We start from the raw sequence: 22,253 nt of genomic DNA on the forward strand, positions 1-22,253 counted from the left end.
TCAGAAGTTTTGACAATGACTATTCCAATGCATCAGAAATCCAGGGAGTTGTAGTCCAAAACATCTGGAGGGCACAAGGTTGTCCTAGAACATCAGCAAAACAACATTTTTCCACCTTATTCTCCGAAAGCACTCAGGCTATTTTCCTGAAACTTTCCAAAAAAGTCAAACAGAATCAGCCACACAGCATGGAAATAAACCAAAATGGTTAGGGTCTGGCAAGGCTAAGAGCGACTGAAGACAGGATCTTGGACTGGAAAGTGTTAGACAACCCTAACTATAGCTGATGTTGCCAGCAATAACCATAATAGAAGTATCCATGCATTTTGACCGATGATTTTGCAGTGCTGTAGCTATACCTTTTTTATTCTACATTTTTCTTCATCAGCTGCTTTAAGTTTAAATTCTAGACTTGAAAGTGTTTGTTGAAGATCTTCCTTCGATTCACTTAAGCCCAGTTTTTCATCATCACTATCATCAACTGTTGCTTCTAAACCTTTGGTTAGATTTGAAGATGAAACTGGTACTTCTAAAGGATCAATTGTTAATGGAACCTGTATTATGTGAAACACAAAATTGATATGACTTTAATATTACAACGCTTCAAATATTCACAGCAATATTTTTCAGACATATGTCTTATATTCCAGTTGTATATAAAAATATACTTCCAGCTAGTCTAAATAAAAAACATATTCACCATGATCCAAAAGGCCACACAATTAATTCTGCAAGCCCATGGGATGTTAACTTGGCTAGGATCCCAAAACCTCATCCCACTGTGTCCTAACTTCTTATACTGTGAAGAAGATGCTCCAGAATTAACAGTTCAGAAAGAGATCTCAGGAACAAAAAGGTTTCAACTTTCTCAGGACTCAGTTCTTCAGAAGATCCAGAGGGTTGCCTCCAGGTCTTTTCCAGGGCTTTCAAAAGTACTGATCTCTTCCTTCCATTAAATTCTGTTCCCTGCTAAGGATCTGACACATACATCAACCCTGCAATCCAGGCTATAGAACAGAGGATCAACAGAATCCACAACCATAAATGAGACAGGCCTTTGGGCCAGTGTTTCCCAAACAGTAGAGTCAAACCCATCCCTAATCATGGAACAGAGTAGGATTTCTTTAAAACAGAAAGGTTTCAAAAGCAGCAAGGTTTAAATAGCATACAGTGGTACCTCGGCTCACGAATGCCTCAGTTCAGGTCGCGAACATAAATTTCATAAAAATTTTGACTCAGAATGTGAACTTCCCATTGGGTGGTGACCGCAATCGCAGCCATCTTCCCACCTCCCCGTGTGGGAAGATGGCCGCAATCATGCTGGGGGCAGGGAGGAGATAGCCGAGATCGTGCCCATCTTTCCTGAATAAGCACACCCATGATTGCGCCCGTCTTTCCTGCATGAGCGCAACCACAATCTCAGCCATCTCCCCTCCGCCCAAGCGCACACATTCGTGCCCGTCTCTTCCCCCCAGCGAGCCCACGATCGCGCCCGTTTCCCCCCCTCCAAGCACACCCGCGATCGCGCCATCTCTCCCCCCACAGCACGCCAGGATGACAGGTAAGTGCAGGGATGACAGGCGAGATCGCAGTCATGCTGGGGGGTGGTGGGAGATGGCCGCAATCTTTGTTGTTCTTTGTCACTTTGCTTCACATTTTTCTGATTAAAAAAAAAAGTTACAGAATGGATTAACCTTATTTAAACTGAACCTTACGGGGAAATTTAACTTGGCTCACAACCAATTTGGGTTACGACCAGAGTCCTGGAATGGATTAAGTTTGTGCGCCAAGGTACCACTGTACTGGCTGAAGGAAAGAAGACGAAAAAATCTCATTGGGTATATTTCCTAGAGTTATGTACATAAAATGTCTAACTTACTCTATTACTCTACAGTAAGGCAGGTTGCTTACCTGTAACTGTCACTCTTCGAGTGGCCATCTGTGCATCACACATATGGGTGCTGTGCCTACGCAGTGCCTGTAGCTGGGAAGATTCAAAAGCTTAACGGTTTTGGCGGGAACTCCACACCTCTCCCCCCATATAGTATGGGAAGGTGGAGTGCCCACCATTTCCCCAGTCTACTGAAGACCAACCATTCACCCCCAAGTGGCAGCTGTAAGCATTACACATTCATATCATAATCAAACGTGCTCTTAGAGGGGCACATGAGGTAAGTATGAAAAAAACATGAAATCGCCTAGTCAAACTGGTTCAGTAAACCCAGTCACCGACACCGATTGGGGCCGGTGGGTGAATGCACAGATGGCCACTCAAAGAACAACAGTTACAAGTAAGCAACCTGCCTTTCTTCGTTGTGGCCTTTGTGCATCACACATATGGGTGATTAGCAAGCTTACCAGACCTGGAGGCGGGACGGTGACATCACTGAAGAACTGGAGAGAGGACTGTGTGGCCGAAGAAGCAGTCCTGTCTGGCACGAAAGTCTAAGGGATAATGCTTGGAAAATGTGCAAGGGGTAGTCCAGGTGGCTGCCTTACAAATGCCATGCAGCGGAATGCGAGCGGAGAAGGCAGAAGAGGCCACAACAGCTCTTGTGGAATGGCCTCTGGGCATTACAGGCAGCTCTAACTTGGAGAGCTGATCAGAAAGCTCAATGGTTCGGACAATCCATTTAGAGAGCCTTTAAGACCCAATAGGGGAGCCCTTGTCATGCACAGAATATTTGATGAAGAGGCATTTCATATTCCTAAAAGACTCAGTTCAGGATCGATAGAAAGCTAGGCAGTGACAAACATAGAGTGAGCACTCTACTGGAGTCAAAGGCATAGAAAAGAAAGCCGGTAAGAAAATGTCCTGATTAACATGCAACAGTGAAACAACCTTTGGCAGGAAAGCGGGGTCAGTGAGGAGAACAACTTTATCCTCGTGGAAGTTGAGGTATGGAGGGTCGATACGAAGAGCACAAAGTTCATTAGCTCTCTTAGCTGTGATGGCTACAAGGAAAATCATCTTCCAAGACAGTAGATGCAAGTCGGTAGTAGCTAAATGCTCAAAAGGAGGCTTAGTGAGCTTAGAATGATGAAAAGGCTCTATGTAGGAATGACTGATCACACCGGTAGGTGGAGATTCTGTAATCCTCTCAAGAAATGCCAAATAAGGACACAGGAGAACACCGATGAACCCGCAACCAGGCCACAGCAATGCGAAATAGCTGCAATGTAAATTTTAATTGAAGGTTTCAGTCCAGTCTGGTGTAAAAACAGTAAAAGTTGGAGAATATTCTCAATGGAAGCTAACTGAGAGACAAAATGGTAGATATCAGCAAACGAAGTAAAACGGCTCCATTTAGCCACATAAGAACGGTGAGTAGCACATCTTGGTGCAGACTGATGCCGGGATGTAGAGCACTCGGATTCGATAAAGAGTCATTTCGCGCTACCGGTGACAAAGGTACAGCTGTGGCAGGGAGCTGCCAGGTCGGCATCTAATCCAACCAGGCTGTCGGTATCGATGAAGTAGTAGAGCTCATCGGATGAGTCAGGGCGTCAGATTCAACGAATGAAGGTTTGGATGCCGAACTGCACCATCTTGTTGAGTTAAAAGATGTGGAATTTGAGGAAGCCACTGAAAGGTGTTGTTGGAGAGATGAAGTATGGTGGGGAACCACGGATGATGAGGCCACCAAGAAGTGACGAGGATCCCACGAGCATCATCCTGATTGATTTTGGCTACAGTCCATGTACTTAGCAGTATCGGGGGAAGCACATAGAAAAATCTGTCTGTCCATGGAACCATTAGAGCATGGCTCCTCAAACTACGCATTTTGTGAAGACCCTTGGTGCGGTAGCAAGCCTGAAGGGGAAAACATTATACTCAAAAAGGTCAGAGCTGACTGTAAAACAGAGCAGCTACCTGTGAGACGGATGGATGCTAATGTGGAAGTAAGCATCCTTCAAGTCCAGAGATGCAAACCAATCCTCTCGCCTGAGCAGTGGAAGGATATTTTGAAGGGTGAACATTTTGTTTTGTTTTGATGAACTTGTTGATGCCACATAGATCCAATATCGGGCGCAGACCACCATCCAGTTTTGGGACCATAAAATATCTTGAGTAGAAACCGTGAAGCCCCTCAGAGCACATGAGTTGTCAAATAGCTCCTTTACGAAGCAGCTGGGAAAACTTCATCCTTGAGAAACGAAGGAGGAGGCGTATATCAGATCAATCCCAAAGGGGGTACGGTATCAAACTTGATTTTATATCCGTGCTCCACAACGGACAAAACCCACCGATCAGATGTGATGGAGTCCCAAATGGGGAGTCTACTCTGCAGTTGATCCCCAAAAGGAAGAGGGGAAGGTGGATTTAGGAAGAGAGAGAGGTTCGCTCAACCCGTCAACATTGCCGCTTGTCAGAATCGGGGCGGCTACGGCTTTGCTGGTAGCACTGAGCTGGCTGTTTGCGGTTGCGCTGTTGATAGGTCTGGAACTGCTGCCAGCCAGAATATTGCGGGTATGGTTGGTACTGATACTGCAGACGAGACCAGGACCACTTATATCGAGATTGAGCAGGAACTTTCATGTGTCAAGCAGTGATGCGAGTCTCATGGATATTCTTCAACTTGTGGTCTGTCTTCCCGTTGAACAGCCTGGAAGGGCATGTTCTCAATCCTCCACTTGGTCTCATCCAGAAAGTTGCAGTTCCTGAGCTAGACGTGGCAACGGAGGACTACAGCGCCAACAAGGGCCCTCGAGTCACAGTCAACAAGATGCCTTGCCGTAGAGAGTTGTTGGATGGCCATCTACATTGCTTCTCGGGTAAAGACACATGCCAGTTCTCTCTGCTGCTCTGGAAGCGACACTGTGATGTTCTCCAACTTCTGCATCAAGAAGTATTGATATTTTGCTAGTGTTGCCTCATAGTTGGAGATATGAAGGCCAAGGCCAAGATGTGGTAGCTTAGATACAGCGCACCATCATGTCAACTTTTTGCCCTTCCTTGTCTCGAGGAGTGGAGTGCTCCTTGGTCTTGTGGCCCTGAGACAACTCCATGACAATGGAGTTAGGCTTAGAATGACACAGGAGGAACGGAATATCCTGCCCCCGTACTCTGTACATCGACTCATATCGCCATGAAGTGGGTTGCGCCTGGCTGGGGAACTGCCAGGACTCCGTGATGGCCTGGCGCAGCATTGTAAGGGTCACCTTCATGGCCAGCTGAAGGGTAGGACTGGTTGGTGTTGGCATCGATGCTGCGGTCGGGACTGATGGAGCGGACAATCCCAAGTCTCTGCAATGCAGCTGGTCAGCCTTCTTCAGCTTACAGGCCGCCTTGTCCACCCTGTTTTTCTTGGCCTTCTTATGGACCAAGGACATATCAGAGCCACTATGCTTCCTCTTCTCCTTTTGCTTGCAAGGAGAGCAAGAGAAGCGTTTGGCCTCCAGCAAAGCCACTCCATTAGCCAATGGACTAGAGGAAGCAGCAGCCAAGGAAGAAGGCTGCGAAGCAGGCTGGGTCCCAAGTTGGTTGGATGTGAGCAGAGCCTGGTCCCAAAGTAACTTATGCAGGTGGTTTTCACAGTTTTTACACGCCTGCTTGAATGCCTGACAATGGCCGCACTTATCAATTCTGTGGCCTTCTCCCAGATAGAGAAGGCACAGATCATGTGGATCAGTGGGGGACATCTTGGCCCCACACTGAGAACACTTGCAGAAAGCCGTATGTTGAGCCATTGAGCAAAAAGAATAGAGGATAGCAAAGTACAGTGAAAAGAGTAAGAGATGAAAGGCTCGAGGCACAGCGAACGGTGGTCGAAAGAAGACTGGGGAAATGGTGGGCACTCCACCTTCTTATACTATGGGGGCGGGGGGGGGCGGAGTTCCCACCAGGACAGTTAAGCTTTTGAATCTTCCTGGCTACAGGCACTGTGCAGGCACAGTACCCATATGTGTGATGCACAGAGGCCATGACGGAGAACCATCACTGTTGTTCTATGCTGTCAAGTCTTTTCCAACTTATGGCAACCCTTTGCCCTCTGAAATGTACTATTTCTGTATTTATTTTTATTTAAAACTTTTGCATACCTCGGGATGTCTCGGGATGGTTCACAACAACAATAAAAAAATAAAAAAATCCTTGACAGTCCTGCTCAGCTCTTGCAAACTCAGGGCTGTGGCTTCCTTTAAGGAATCAATACATCTCATAGCTGTTCTTCCTCTTTTTCTGCCCTTGACATTCCTTAGCATTATTGCCTTCTCCAGTGAATCTTGCCTCCTTATGATATACTGTTATATGCATATATGTACATAAAACAGCAAACATATTAGAATAAGTTAGGGCAGAGTGGTATTGATTCGCATTTGAAAAGGGTGGCTCCATCTGCCTAATGTTAGTTGTGACTTCAGGCTATGAAAATATGTTAACTCATGTAAGCTTCTATAAGCTAAAAAAGCAGTTATAGGGCTGAACACGACGTCTCAGCTTTCTATGTAAGAGGAAAATCCTTTTACCTGCTCTTTCAGATATGCTAAATTTAAAGGAGTAGATGTGAGTTGATCTTCTGTCAGTATATTATCACTTGTAGAAGTAGTAGACTGCTCTTGGAGTAACTCAGCAGAAACTGTTTGAGGTACACGGTTTCAGATACAAGAAAGAAGAGACAGAAAGGAACACAAGAGAGGTGAAATACAAATTGGATAGGCATACAGTTCTAACAAATGACAAAAACAGTACCTGGGTTTATAACATAAAGAAATTTGGCCAATTACTAAAAGAAAAATATTAAAATATAACTCAATGGGATTTATTACTATTCCTGGGAATACAAATTAAGTCCAGATAGCCTGACACATCATGTATCTACCAGGAATGATTTTAATTGCTCTTTGCATTTTTACCCTTTTTCACTTCTAGGAGTGTGAACCCTACTGTGAACTGCACACATGAAGGATCTAGGTTGCATGCTGCTTATGAGAATCTCATAATGCCTGATGATCTGAGGAGATGATGCTAGCTGGGAAGCAGCTGCAAATACAGATCACTCAGAGAGGTTTGACTGCACAGAGACCATAATAAATCAATTGCTTGCAGACTCGTATCAAAACCCTAGCAGTGAGTGACAAGTGACAATTAAGCTGTGTGTAGATGCAGGTAAACAAGCTCAGGGCTCCCACCAATCCTACATTATGGTGAGTTGTATAACCATGGGGACCACTGGTTTCAACAAATCATGGTCTAGATGGAGATTCACAAGACCTCTACTAGCAGCAGGATGGATAAAACAATGATTTTAAAAATAAATATGAGATTTTTTAAATTTAAATTGGATATTTTAAAATAAAATGCTTTTTGAGGAAAAATCTATCTAAAGATAGTCTTCTGTTTAAGATACATTATAGTCCAAAGGTTATTCATAGTGAAATTTTTGTAAGCTGATGGGTTAGAAAAGCTTTAAATAAATAATAAATGGGTTTAGTTTTTAATTATGTAGCATGAGGCTGTATATTCATGCAATTTTTAATTTTTTTGGTAAATAAATTCCATTAACTCAGTCACAATTTTATGCAATTCCAAAGGTTTCTGTAAGACTACTAGACACTTTTTCTAACTAGAAGATACTATCACATATTATTGGTTTTACTGTTCTCAAAACTGAATTTGTCAGATCCCATGCCTATTATTCACAGCAAAAATTTATAAAATGGACACACATGGTTGCAAAAATCTTAGTCCCATTGTTCCTTTGCTAATCTATGTACACAGAACCAACCCCTTATCTCTTTAGTGCTAAATTTCAAAAATTCAGTGAACAGAAGGAGATTGTTGGAAGTGAAATAGTTCTGCACAAGAAGCTAAGTTTGAGGTGCAGGACAAGCAGTAAAAATGAAAGTGAAACCTTTGAAGAATAATACTCCACAAGTCTTTGGATAGCCTGATATTTATCATATCATTCCTTCCCTGTGTGGTAAAGCAGGCAGGCATGCAAATTATGTAGAAAACCATTTAAATCTAGTTCACTGACTAGTGATTTAAATTGTGATTTAAACTGATTTGATTTAAATCTACCCTAACTAGCAATAACTAGCCTGATAGTTGTAGCAATGTCTGTTTGGTCGTAATAAAGAAATAATAATAATAAATATCTGTTTCTGTCCTGGAGCTCTCAAACATTTGAGATTTACCATATTTGGCTCTTCTGTCAGGCAAATCTGGCTACCCCTGCACTGTAGTAACAATGTAGAACACTGCATTAAAATTGTTATTTTTTTAATTGTGATAACCTTCTTCTCTGTATGTAGCACTCTAATCCTGCGTAAAGGTCAAGGTAAAGGTTTTCCCATGACATTAAAGTCAGGTCATGTCTGACTCTAGGGGGCGGTGCTCATTTCTTAGCCAAGGGAGCCAGCATTTGTCCACAGACAGTTTCTGTGGTCATGTGGCCAGCACACTGTTACCTTCCCACCAAAGTGGTACCTTTTTATCTACTTGCATTTGTATGCTTTCGAACTGCAAGGTTGGCAGGAGCTGGATCGAAGCATGGGAGCTCACCCCATCTGCGGATTCAAACTGTCGACCTTTTGAAAAACCAGCCCAGCAGCTCAGCAGTGTAAACCACTGTGCCACCCACAGTTCCTACATCCTAATCCTGCATACTGAGATGTAAAATCCGGGTACAAGCTTCCAATGCTGAAATGCTTTAGCACTGTTAACCAACATCACTCATATGCTGAGACAAAGGTAGCCATGATTCTACCATTCCTACATGGTCCTGCTAAGATATAGAAAAAAACTACATCCTTACCTATTGCAACAATAGGATTGTAGATACCAGGGAAGGAAAGGGAAATCTCCAGGATGAACGTGAGTAGAAAGAAATTCTTCCCTGGCTTGCATTTAAGTTCAAGAAGAACAATTCAGGTGCTACCAGGCTCATCTCAATTAAAACTTGTCAATTTACATATTCTGAGCAAATATTATCAAATCAGTGATAACCACTGTATAACCCTATGATTACATATGGCCCCTGAAAAAAGTGATGATGTTCTAGTTGCCTACAGCAAAGTGCAAGAACAACATGAACACATAAAGAGCAGAGCTATACAAGTCAGTTATGCCTGCAAGTACACACAATGCTTCTCCAGGTTATTTTCCTTTTCAAGATGAATCTGCCCCATCATATATAATGAGGGAAGGTGCAGGAAATGACTCATAAGCTATTGAAAAGGATGAGAGGACCGATTATCTGAAAGTTGAAGAGATGCTTGTCTTTTGTATGATGGTCCTTTCTCATAGTCCAAGTAGCTCAACATAAATATCAGCAACACAGTTCCATCTCTGAATTATTGAGAGATCTCTAAATGCTATAACTGTAGATTCTTCAAATGCAATCTCCCTTCAACATATGAAGAGTGTGCACAGGAGAGGCATGCAGGTTCTGAACCTTCCATAGCCCTAGAAATCCAATTTGTTCCAGCCTCTTCCTCCCAGGCACTTCCTTCCCACTAATGGACATCAGAAAAATCTGCAGATTCAACAGTGGACCTGAATTTTTTAAGTCATGTGAATTCCATGAATTTGCATACCCTTTTTAAAATTCTTTTAACTTTCATTACTGCCACATAAATTATTAACATATTATTAGTAATCTGTACTAAAATTTTATCAAGATGATTCCATAAGGAACAAAACAAGATGCACAAAACGTAAGGCAATGTGGTAGAATGTTGTAGGATTTAGCTCCAAGACCTCCATTTAACTCAGGTAATTTTTTCAAGGTCTTCAATCTTTTCCAGGAAACCTGCTTGAGAAATCTTGTCTATCTCTACTAGTATATCTCTTTCAGGCAACAAGTGCATGGCAAAGCTAGGTTTACTTACCTGTAACTGTCACTCTTTGAGTGTACCTGTACATTCAAACATTCTCTGCACCGTGTGTGGCCTGTTGTTAGGCAGATTCCAAGTTAGATTCATTCTCCCCTCCCACACCCTAGTATATGTAGGGGGAGTTCCTGCTCCTTTCCTTAGTTCCATTGAGACTGACACTGTGGCCTCAGAACTAAAAGGGGTTTAGTGAATGGCTGACCCCATACCAGGAGGACACGGGATCATGGAGAATTCACAGGACTGAAGCTGGATGCCACAGACATGAGGCTGCTGGGTAGGCTGTATAAATGCACTGATGATCACTTGAAGAATTAAGTCACAGGTAAGCAACTTGACTTTCTTCTTCATGGTCTCTATGAATCACATATATGGGCAATTAGCAAGTTTACCTCAAGTTGGAAGAGAAGGTACTATCAGTGAAGGACTGTGGATCATACAAAAGACACTCTGTCAAAGGAACAGTCTTGCCTGGTGCAGATGTCAAGCCAGTAGTGCCAGATGAAAGTCATTGGGGTGGACTGTGTCACCACCTTGCAGAAGTCCTGCCTCCATGCAGTACTGTAGAGGTTGCCATTGCCTGGTTGAGTGTGCTCTGGAGTCTGCAGTCCTGCAAACTGGTAGGCAAGCATGATGATCTTGACCACCACATGGATGAGTCACTGGGAGTTAACAAGCTCACCCCTGGATTGCTCACCGTAACAGACACACAATCTCTGGGACCATTGAAAGGACTTGGTAGGGGACCAATAGAAGGCAACCATCTGCGCACATCCAGGGTGTTCAGGGTGAATTCCATCAGGTTTGATTACACTGGGAAGAAGGCTGGCAGAACAATGTCCAAGTTAAGGTGAAATGGTGAAACCACCTTGGAGAAGATGAAAGGGTCCAAGCACAGGACCACCTTGTCTTTTTGAAAAATCCAGAATGGCTGGTCAATGTGCAGGATGCAGCCCACCTGGCTATGATGAACACGTGGAATGCCACCTTCAATACTTAAGTCTGAGATCCATGGTCGCCAGTAGTGTGAAGGTCAATTTCATAAGATCCTACAGAACCAGGAGCACTGGCTCTTCCCCCCAGAAGCTGCCTCAACAATGAAGGTCTTCTGACTCCCTCATGCCCCAGCCTTGCCCCAGTGCTGCTCTGCCCTTACTCCAGCCACCCCTAGCCTCGCTCCAGTGCTGTTCTGGTCTTGCTCCAGTCACCCCCACCCTTGTTCCAGCACTGCTCCAGTCTTGCTCCAATCACTCCAGCCTTGCCCCAGTGCTGCTCTGGTCTTGCTCCGGTTGCCCCAGCCTTGTTCTAGCCCTGCTCTGGTCTTGCTTCAGTCTTGCCACAGTTTCTCCAGTCTTGTGCCAGCTCTGCTCCAGTCACCCCAGCCTTGCTTCAGCTCTGCTCAGCCTTGTTCCAGGCTAGCCCCAGCTCTGCTCCAGTCACTCCTGCCTTGCTCCAGTCCTCAAGGTACCCGTTTCCCTCAGCTCGTCTTCTCGGTTCTCTGATCTTTGGACTATTTTCGACTGTGCCTCTTGACTGGCCCTTGTGCTGCACCCTGGTTGCCCAGGTCCCACTACTCCCATCCACTAGTCCACCGCCCACACCCCAGATGTTAACATATAGGTCTCTGATCAACAGGCGGAATGAACAGTAGGTAGAATGATGATCACTGCCAGATATTACTTGATAAAGGATGGTTTAAGTCCTTTAGTGTACAGGGTAGGAAGGAAGCCAAGAATCTGTCAGATGGACAAACCGTGAGAATCAAAGTCTTTGTGTCAGTAAACACAGTGAAGGTGCTTTACTTTGCTGCATACAATCACCTCATGGATGGTTCCAGAGCTGCATCCAGGATCATCAGTATATCAGGCTGAAATGAGGCTCCCTTGTTTATTTCTTATTTATTATTACATTTTTATACTGCCCATAGCCAAAGCTCTCTAGGCAGTTGACAGCAATAATCATAGAATCATACACATACATTTACTGGATGATTTGGCATGCTGTCAGGTGCAGCATGGTGACATCGGGATGAAATTTATCCCTCGGTCCTGGAAGATGATGTCTGGCTTCAATGGAAGCTGCAGAAAAGTCCTGTGTGATAGGCAGAGGATGTGCGCACATCAAGCCTGCAGAGGCCACCATGAGGTGATCAGGATACAAGAGGTCCGGTCTCTGTGAATCTTCGCAAGCACTCTGGTGATGAGTGGGAATGGGGGGAGGAGAGGTAAAACAGCATCCCATTCCATTGGAGAAAGAATGCAACTCCCATCAAGTCTGAGCAGATTGCTGCCTGAGAACAGAAGCAGTTGCAGGCTACATTGCTTGTGGCAGCAAAGTTGTCAATAGCTGGCAAGCCCCAAGTGTGGAACAAGTCTGCAAGGCCCACAGGATCCCTCTCCCATTCATTGATTCCACTGGTCCTCCTGCTCAGGAAGACCGCTGTAAAGTTGGTTGTCCCAATCAGGTGTACAGTGACAAGAGTGATGCCCCACGCTATGCAATAGTCCTACATCCAAATAGTGAGGCATGCCATCATGAACCAGGTGCCTCCCTGCTTGTTCAGGTAAAACATCACAAAGGTGTTATCTATGGTAATCTGGATCAGTTGGTCCCAAAGGCTAGGCAGGAAAGTGACCAGGGCTTTCTGCACAGCAAGAAACTCAAGGTAATCTCTGTACTTCTTCTGGTTACAGTTAGTCCACACACAGTGGGTCTTACTGGTCCCACCCCCATCAATTAAGTGAATCATCTGTTGTCAGTGAATTAGCCAGCTCCAGCGGTGAGAAGAAGATCCCCTCCACTAAAGATTCCCTCATTGTGCCCACTAGGCCAAACACAATCACACTGAATGGGAGATGGTGAGTCACTTCCATTCTGAATATTGCTGAGGTCAGCAGGCATGAACGAACCATATCTGAAGTGGAAGCATCTATGAGTAAGTTTGGCAAGACAGACAACTATGACCATTGCTGCCATAAGCCCAAGAAGCCACTAAATCTGCTGCACTGTAGTCCTGGGGCTGGCCAAAGATTCAAGGAAAGGGTGACCAGGGCACCCACTCTGTCAATTGAAGAACTGAATTTTGCTGTAGCAGAAAACTGAGAAATAGATCCCAATTAGTCTGGGATTATAGAACTGAGGCTATACAAGGAGTTTCTGGAACAGAAAAGCTTGAATGCAATTTCACTCTGTGTCCAAACAGTGATGTGGTCAAAACTATCCCATCATCTGAAAATGAAGTATGCTGAGAATATTACCATGTTGGTTTGATAATCTACTAAAGAATGAAATGGTGATTCTCAAGTGCATCTAACTCTAGTTCTGGAAAAATCTATTTTAACTTTTACACATGTTTATGCCAATTTTGTCCCCCTGCTACCCACAGTTTTTTCAGATAACCAATTTGCTGACTGTATACTGGAGAAACATGTGGGCATGTTATTCTGATGTTTAGAATCAGCTTTTTGTCAGCTATTTTACCCATAAAGCGCATAAGACATACCAATATAAATCAATTCTTGCTAACTCTCATTCAGGTAAGCCAGTCTAACGAAACCATTTGTACTTAATACCCAGCCAATGGCATCCAATTCCTAATGATTCCAACTGAAATAATGTAGACATCATTTACTTAAAAATAAACTTACAGAATTGAATGAGGTTCCTTCCAATTATGTATCATCATAACTGCAAATTTGCATAAAACTGGACTTTGTAACCATAAAATGTCAATCAATTTAAGCAAGCCTGTAAATGTATTTATTTATTTATTTATTTAAAGCTTTTGTATGCCATCCTATTATACAAGATCTCAGGACGGCTTACAATTTTTAAAAGGACAATTAAACAACAGCAGAGAAGAACAACAGCCACAGCAAAGAAGGCCCTACTCCGAGTTGATGACCTTTTTACCTCTCTTAGAGAGGGTTCCTGGAGCAGGACTTCTCCCACAGATCTTAAGGGGCGTGAGGGCATGTAAGGAAGGAGACATTCCTTCAGGTATCCTGGTCCCAAGCCATTTAGGGCTTTATAGATCAAAACCAGCACCTTGAATTGGGCCTGGACTTCAACTGGAAGGCAGTGGAGCTGGTAGAGGACCGGTGTTATGTGAAAATAACAACCAGTCCCTGTCAGCAGCCTGGCAGCTCTATTCTGCACCAGTTGCAGTATCCAGACCATTTTCAAGGGCAGCCCCACATAGAGCGCATTGCAGTAATCCAAGCAGGAAGTTACCAAAGCATGAATCACTGTTGCTAGGGAGTGCTCATCCAGGTAAGGATGCAGCTGATGGATCAGTCGAAGTTGTAGGAAAGCACTCCTTTGCCACTGCTGCCACCTGGAACTCCAGTGGCAGCTCTGGGTCAAGGAGTACTCCCAAGCTATGGACCCTGTCCTTTAGAGGGAGTGCTACTCCATCCAGAACTGGGTCAAAATCATCTACCTGGAGACCCACACTGCTCACCAACAGGACTTCCATCTTATCTGGACTGAGGCTCAGTTTATTAGCCCTCATCCAGCACATTACCTTGGCCAGGCACCGGTTCAGTGCAGCCACCACCTCACCTGGAGCAGATGTAAATGAGAGGTAGAGCTGAGTGTCATCAGCATACTGATGACTCCGCAGCCCAAACCTCCTGATGACCTCTCCCAGCGGTTTCATGTAGATGTTAAATAGCATGGGGGACAAAATACAGCCCTGCGGAACTCCATGGCAAAGCTGCCATGGCACAGAGCTATAGTCCCCCAGCACCCAAATATTCCCAAAGACTACCAAAAATACACTGAACTGTGTGTGATTTAATAACCTGTTTTTGCAATATTTCCAGGGAAAAATAAGGGCACGTGTTGGTAATAATAAAAAGAAAAGATTGCTTATTAAACAATAGCTAAAGAACTGTGAGATCCTTGATGTCCAAGTCAATGTAAATTACAAAATAAGTTCACATAATAAAGATGCACCATGTTACTGAGCTATCCAGTCAGAACTCTGTGTCTACAGAAATATTCAGATGCTCCACCATCTTAAATATATAATAAAAACAGTTGCACAACCCAATGAACAACCTTGTGGTACCTTAATGACTAAGAAATTTCATAAGCAAGTATCTGTACAGTCAGATGCATAAGATGATGATGTGGACTGGGAAGATAACAGATACAAATATACAGAGATACACATGTGTGTACATACACGCATCAGTTAGCATGACAAAGTCTATTACAAAATGTCTATTACAAATCTCTAACTTGCTGAAATCTAAAGCCTGTACAGTAGGAGTAAGCAACTTTTTGGAGGTGGGGAGCATGTTGGCTGCCACAGGATTCTTCAGGGGCGATACAAGTGGGTGTGCTGGTGAGAGAGCCCATAACACACAGCACAGACATACATGTGATCACAATGGGAAGAGGAAAGCTATTAGCAGCAGGGTATTAGCAGCAGTGATCCCCATCAGTATCAGTTAAAGCCTCCCCACAAGTGAACCTGGTGAGAAACAGGACATGCAGCAAGAGATCATGATTACATAAGGACAGGATTACATGCACAAATATAAACAGTCTAAATATAAGAAAGGGAGTGGTTCAAATCACTTTATAATGTTAAGTTGCTTGTGAACCTATCAAAATTGTGTCTATGCCACACTAAAGAATTTACCTTGTTTACCATGCCCAATTTAAACTATAAAGTAACAGAGTTGCATAGAATGCTTCTTCAAAAGTGCTTTTGATATGAAAGTGATACATTTAAGGAGAGCAAATGCTCATACCCGCCCTGCATACTACTTATTTTGAAGCCACTTGTGGCAATTTTCTGCTCTCTGTTCACCAGAGCCAATCAGGAAATACAGGGTAACCATGATGATGTCACAGTGCCATGTAGTCAGATCTGAAAACTGCATAGAATCAGATGGAGAGGAGAGGAAGAACGTATCTATATTGCTAAATGAGCCAGGAAGACGCTTTCTCTTCCACTGCACTGAAGCGGTTTCAGAAACACGGGTGGCCTCAGCTAAGGTTTGCCTCCAAGACCACTCTGGTTGTCATAGCCTCAACAAAGATAGTGTGACCCTGCTAATATTCCCGGATAGTTTTCAGTACCAGGGACAATAGTATTTTGGTGGCATAAAGCCTCAGATTCTGTCACATCTTGTTTGTTACAATTAAGAAGTTTAAGTCAAACAGTATTTTTTTCTGTATAAAAAAATTGAGTCTTCAAGCTTTCTAAAAGGTACATTACTTTGGGCTGAAATGAAAAAGTACTAAGCTTTAGAATGTTGTGAATTTTTACCATGGGCATGAGATTTCTTCAACAGTTCCAAATCTACACAAAAATATATGTACTAAATGTAACTTTACAGCATGAATGGCAAACCACACACTCACAGGATAAATCTTGTTTGCCAGCACAGTCCACCTGGCCTGCAGGATGCCCAGAAAGGAATGCAGGTATGAAAACCAATCTTTTGTCATGATTCCATGCGGTAAGCAAAGCCTGCACCTCAATCAGAGGATGGTTTCATTCCACTTTGAGTTAGGCTTTCCCTAGATAGGAAAAGAACATGTAGCACAGACCAAGATCTCCAACTGTGGTTGGAGGCACTTTCTCCAGGTTGTGCCTCCACCTCTGATGTCATTCAGCCAACTGGGAAGTCAAGGGTGGCAATCCAGAACATAAAACTTCCCTGCCCCTCCTGTACAATTAATAGGGCTGCATATTAGCACTGAATTGTGATGATGAAGACATGAATCACTAATTTATATTTCTCAAGGCTCATTCCTTATGGTAGCACATAAACAGCACAAAAGCCATGGTCATATTCTGGATGCACCACTTTGAACTGGTGAAATAATATCTGAGCTCACAAACAAATATTGAAGTTTGCTAAATCTCTCTACCTGTGGAAAATGCTGCCCACGGAATAGCAGGAGAGGTAGTTCGCTCACCATTTCCATCCTCAAAGGTTTCTGCTGCCTGAAAATGCAAGGCAGATTGTTAAAGTTAAGGCATGGGCTTTCAAAAAGCATGCCCTGTTCGTATTAACATAATCAATCCTTTTACAGTGACTTATAATTTGCTAATTACTTTATCTGTACTATTTATATACTGTTAAATATTCAAAGGAGCACCTTTTATCAACTGCGGCTGATATATAAACTGCATCCCTATCTGGATGGGCAACACCTAGCAAAAGTGCTGGTAACCTCACTTCTAGCTTACTGCAGTGCACTTTACATGAGGCTGCCCTTGCAAACAGTCTGGAAACTTCAGTTGGTAGAGAATAGGGCAGCCCATCTGTTGACCAAGACAGGCCGATACGAGCATATAAGCCCTGTTCTTTATCAACTGTACTGGTTACCAACTGAAGTCCAGGACCAAGTTGCTCATATTAACAAATAAAGTCGTAAGCAGCTTAGGTTCTGGATATCTTATAGAATGCCTCTTTCTGTAAGAACCTTCACAGATGCTAAGACTATCAAGGAGGTCCTTCTCTGAGAGCCACCTTTAAAGGAAGCAAGGAAGGTTGCTATGTGAGGAAGGGCCTTTTCAGTAGCGGCATCCCATTTATGGAACCAGTTTCTCAAAGAGATGTACCTGGCACTGACACTTTACACATTTCGATGGCAGGTCAAACTCTTTATTATCCAATCACTTTCATTGTTGATTAGAAGACATGATTTTATACTGGTTTTTATCCAAATGATGACTGATTGCTCTGGTTCAATATGTTATTTGTTGTTTTATTTTCTTGTTGATAATCATTATTCCCTTCTATTTTTGTGATTATTTGGATACAGATTTCATGGACCCGTTGTTTGTAAATATTGTAAACCATTCTGATTGCATGTGATGAGAGAACAGTCTATAAAAACCTTAAATAAATGCAAACAAGTCTATGCCAGGTAATAACATTTAACCATCCACCAATGGTAATGACCAAGACTTTGTTAAAACCCATTCCAAAGACCACCAGCACTGTTTTGCCCACTTCTTGAGAATTACCTAGGGAGGTTGTAGGCTCTCCCACACTACAGACATTCAAGATGCAACTGGATAGTTCTCTGAGAGGGATGGTTTAACGTGGTGTCCTACATTAGCAGGGGGTTGGACCTGACCTAATTCTATGATAATGCCTTTTCCAACTACAGTGACATAGTCAGAGGCAGTGAGTATATGAATGTGAGCATGTTAAACCCTAAATGTTAACATGTTATACCCAAAACACTTGCAATTATAATGCCCTCCTCTGTAAACAAAGAGTGAGGTCCTCAACTAGGATGATGTCTGTATTCTGAAACCACTTCTTGCTCTCCCAGATCTAACTGATATGGGAGCAAAGGACCTCACAAGTAGCAAAGGCAGCCTCCAGATGAGCTGCTTTGCCGCTTTCTAGTGCATGGAGCCATTCTGCAATCCATTGTTGGCAAAACGTATTCTAGGCCTGTTGTAGAAGGGAGGATGCAACAAAAGGAAAGGGTGCAGAAATTAGTGATTTAATCATGGTTGTTTATTTATTTATTTAGAAGGCTTCTATGCCGACCCATTCGCCGAAGCCTCGGGGCGGCTCACAATAATAAATAAGGACAGAATAAAACAGTATAATATGAGTCAACCTGGCCCGAAAAATAAATAAATAAATAATATTAACAATTAAAATAGTGTTTGAATAAAAAGGTCTTCGCCTGGCACCAAAAAACAAGTAACGATTGGTAAGTACATCAGTTAAATAAGAATGAACATTATAAGACACCTAATTCTGCTTTCAGCAGCATACTTTTCAGGTACATGAAATGAACCACAGAATTTAAATGATATAAGGTGAATTAGTTCAGCGCAACCCTGATAAACACATCACTATTTAAAGCTCCATACCTCAAATCCTCCAAAGTCATCGTCATCCATTTTCCAGGTAATACCTGAAAGATAATATATTCATGAGTCTCTTTTCTTATCATAAATCTTTACATTTAGCTGTGGAAAATTTAAGATAGAACACATTTTAATAGTACTTTATGGAATGTTCCATTAGTTTTTTCCCCTAAGCCTAGAAATAAATAGGTAATAGTACAATAAAGAGTGTAGGAACTGAGACAAATACAGGAAAATTACAAGCTTGAAATTTTGTATTTTCACAGTGCATTTTGATTCAGATTTTAATAGTGATGCTTCATAGTACTTTAAAGGATTTACCAAGAAGCTGATGGAACAGGATATGGGATCAGCCTCTTCTCTGAAAACTTTCAAATTTGTTGCTTTCTGAAAAACCTATCAAAACTAAAACCACTCTAGTTTTGAACATTTTGGTTTGTGTTGGAAGTATGAATAGATAAAAGTAACTCTGCCTCTCCCACACATAAACACAAATCTGATGGGTGCCTTGTGATGATTAAATTATTTTTGGAAATCTGAAAGGAAACTTTGGAAGAAAAGCATTTCTATAAATCATAACTTATTTTCATTAACTCTCCTGAATAAGAAAATCCCTAGAAACAATTCGAAGTGTAGGAACACTGCTCCCTCCCCACAGTGTCAGCTGGTTCCCACCCTGCTTAACTGCACTTGCCCCACATCTTCTGCCACTGTACACAGAATGCAGGGCAAACAAAGCTGCTCAGCCTGGTTTGCTCATCTGCTACTTTCATGAGCTCCTACAAGCCCTGGGCAAGTGAACAACCACCACTCCCCAGGAAAATCCCAGTGTTATCAAATATCAGAAACAAGGAATTTCTTCTGCTTCCCTCTTCCCAAGGCCTCAGCCATCAAATTGGTCTTTGGAAGGGGAACAGGAGGAGACCAAGCTTCCATAGGGTGGATTAGGCACATGGGATGGAAGCTGCCCACCCGCTGTTTAAATGAAGGAGACTGAAATCAGCAAGATTGCTATAAATCAAGGTTCTCACTGAAACATTTCCATATATTTCCTGGTAAAACCTGATAATTAAGCCAGGTTAATTTACAACTTGACTATTACTAATACTGTTTCATTCTACCAAGCACATTTTGCATCTCTTTATTTCACTGTAGGTATTTTACATTTGTTTCTTTTTTAACCTTTAGTGGAAATGTCTTTATATTTCAATATATGCTGTTTCTTATCATTACTACCCATGACTGTTTGAGATTAACAGCACAATCCTACTCATATCTCCTCAAAAGAAAGTTCCACTGAGTTACATAGGGCTTACTCCCAGGTAAGTGGATATAGGACTGCAGCCACATTATAAGAACAAAAGATTATGTACATGGAACGTTTTCATCACCTTTTCTTTCCAGTCTCTTCTCCTACCCTCTGCCTTGGCTTAGACTTGCACTTACAAGAATGAAGGACCAACTAAAACAGAATTCCCATGACTAGTAGATCAAAATAAGGTTGGATAGTTACAACTTTAAAAAAGTAGATTTATTTTAAATATCTACTTTTATATACTATATCGTCTTTCTGCTTTAACTATCCTTTCTGCCTTACTTAGCCCAATCTTATTTAGTGTTTAGTTAGGGAAACTAAAAGTCCAGAATTTCAAGGAAGCAACAATCATTAGACTGTTTTCATTTGATAAAAAAAAAACTAAAATTAATGCTTATGTTGATTGAGGATAAATAAAGTAATAAATAAAAGTTATTTTAATAGTTTTTATGGTTTATTAAAATCTAAGCAGTTCATATATTTAAAATACACAGTTTTTGCTACTATGACATCTCTGCCTCATGGCAACTCTATGAATAAATGTCCCCCCCCCGCCCCCCTTTGGCTCTGGCCTCTTGGCAGAGCAGCAGAGGCACAGGCTGGGAGAGAGTGCTGAGTGGCCAGGGACTGGCAAAGGCAACGTAGGAGCTGGGCAGGGGAGCAGAGAGGAAGGGGGCGGGGCCAGAGAGGCTAGAACAGCCAGGAGGAGGCCGAGGGGTGGGGCGTCGTCCCTTGTCTGTGTCCCTTAACTGCAGCCAGGGCTGTCCGGAGACTCCCTTCCCTGAGACACACAGGTTTGCTTGCTTGTTTGTTTTGTTTGTGTTGTGCTGTGCTTTGTTTTTCCTCCAATTTAAATTTAAGTTTATTTTATAAATTTAAGTTTATTTTATAAATTTAAGTTTATTTTATCCTTGTGTGTGTGTGCGAGTGGGTTTTTGTCCGGGAGAACTGGGCGAGTGAGAGGAACTTCAGGACAAACAAGGCAGGGCACCAAGTTAAGGTCTCGGAAGGGATCCCAGTGGCTGACCAGGAGATGGCCTTGGCAGGAGTCACGGGTGTTGCTGTCTGCTGCAAGAGCTGTGACATGTTCGCCCTTCTCCCCCAGGAGAGGCAGGGATACACTTGCCCTCGGTGCAAGATGGTGACCCTGCTAGAAGAGGAGGTGAGGTGCCTGAGGGCCGAGAGAGCTCTCCAGGCCCCCCCCCCGGAGCAGCCCCCCCCTGGACAGAGGGTTGAGGGAGAGACCACAGGAGGAGCAGCTGCGGAGACATGGAGGTATGTCACCCACAGGAGGAGGAGGCCAGCACGGCCTCCTCCTTCTCCTGGCACCAATCTGGAGCTGGGAAACAGGTTCTCTCCACTTGGGGAAGCTGGGGCTGATGAGGCCTCGGGGGACCAGCAGGACCCCCAGCCTGGGACGTCAGGCGGCAAGGGGGCCACTGCAGGAGAGGCAAGGGCCAGGGCACGGCCGCCCACCAGTACAGGGAAGGTATGGCGGCGGGTGATTGTTGTTGGGGACTCTCTGCTGAGGGGCACTGAGACGGCAGTGTGCCACCCCACCCCTGCAGAAAAGGGAGGTTTGCTGCCTGCCAGGCGCATGCATCTGGCATGTGAAGGACAGAGTGAAGCATCTTGTTCACTCCGGGGGTCACCAGCCACTCCTGGTGATCCATGTGGGCACAAACGATGTGGCCAGGCAGGGTGTGGCTGGGACCACCAGGGACTTTGAGGCCTTGGGGAAGAAACTCAGGGAGCTGAAGGCCCAAGTGGCCTTCTCGTCAATCTTACCTGTCCGGGGATTTGGGCCAGGAAGGGACAGGAGGACCTCCGAGGTGAACGACTGGCTTAGGGTGTGGTTCCCGAAGGAACGCTTCGGGTTCCTCGACCACGGCACTCGTTTTCTTCCCAATGGACTTCTGGCAAGGGATAGGTTACACCTCACGAGGATGGGGAAAAGGTCCTTTGGAGATGCTCTAGCGAGCTTCATCCGGAAGACTTTAAACTGAGCCGGGGGGGGGGGTTCAGGCCCCCCAGTAACGTGTATCCACTGGACAAGTGTGGGGGGAGGATCACGGCTCTGGGAGCAGGGTTTTAGAGATACTGCAAGGACTGACAGGACTCCTACAGAGAGGGGCCAGTATCAGGGAGGATGGGAGGAAGGAGGAGGCTGGGAACTCCAAGGAAAGGAAGTGGTGTACATGCACCTCAACTCCTTCCCACCACTTCCTTTCCTTG

The 22,253-nt window shown here is 43.7% G+C and overlaps 1 protein-coding gene across 1 annotated transcript in view; it reads right to left on the minus strand.

The window, feature by feature from the left end:
- The window catches only part of CCDC91 (coiled-coil domain containing 91), a 273,160-nt gene that overhangs the window by 234,966 nt on the left and 15,941 nt on the right, over positions 1 to 22,253 (minus strand). The window contains 4 exon segments of the mRNA XM_044417603.1: positions 360 to 554; positions 6,469 to 6,578; positions 16,780 to 16,807; positions 18,707 to 18,750. Coding sequence (XP_044273538.1) covers positions 360 to 554; positions 6,469 to 6,578; positions 16,780 to 16,807; positions 18,707 to 18,736 — 363 coding nt within the window. The 5' untranslated portion in view covers positions 18,737 to 18,750.

This window comes from Varanus komodoensis, unplaced genomic scaffold (assembly GCF_004798865.1).
Source record: "Varanus komodoensis strain SLA01 unplaced genomic scaffold, ASM479886v1 scaffold9, whole genome shotgun sequence".
Classification (NCBI taxonomy): domain Eukaryota; kingdom Metazoa; phylum Chordata; class Lepidosauria; order Squamata; family Varanidae; genus Varanus; species Varanus komodoensis.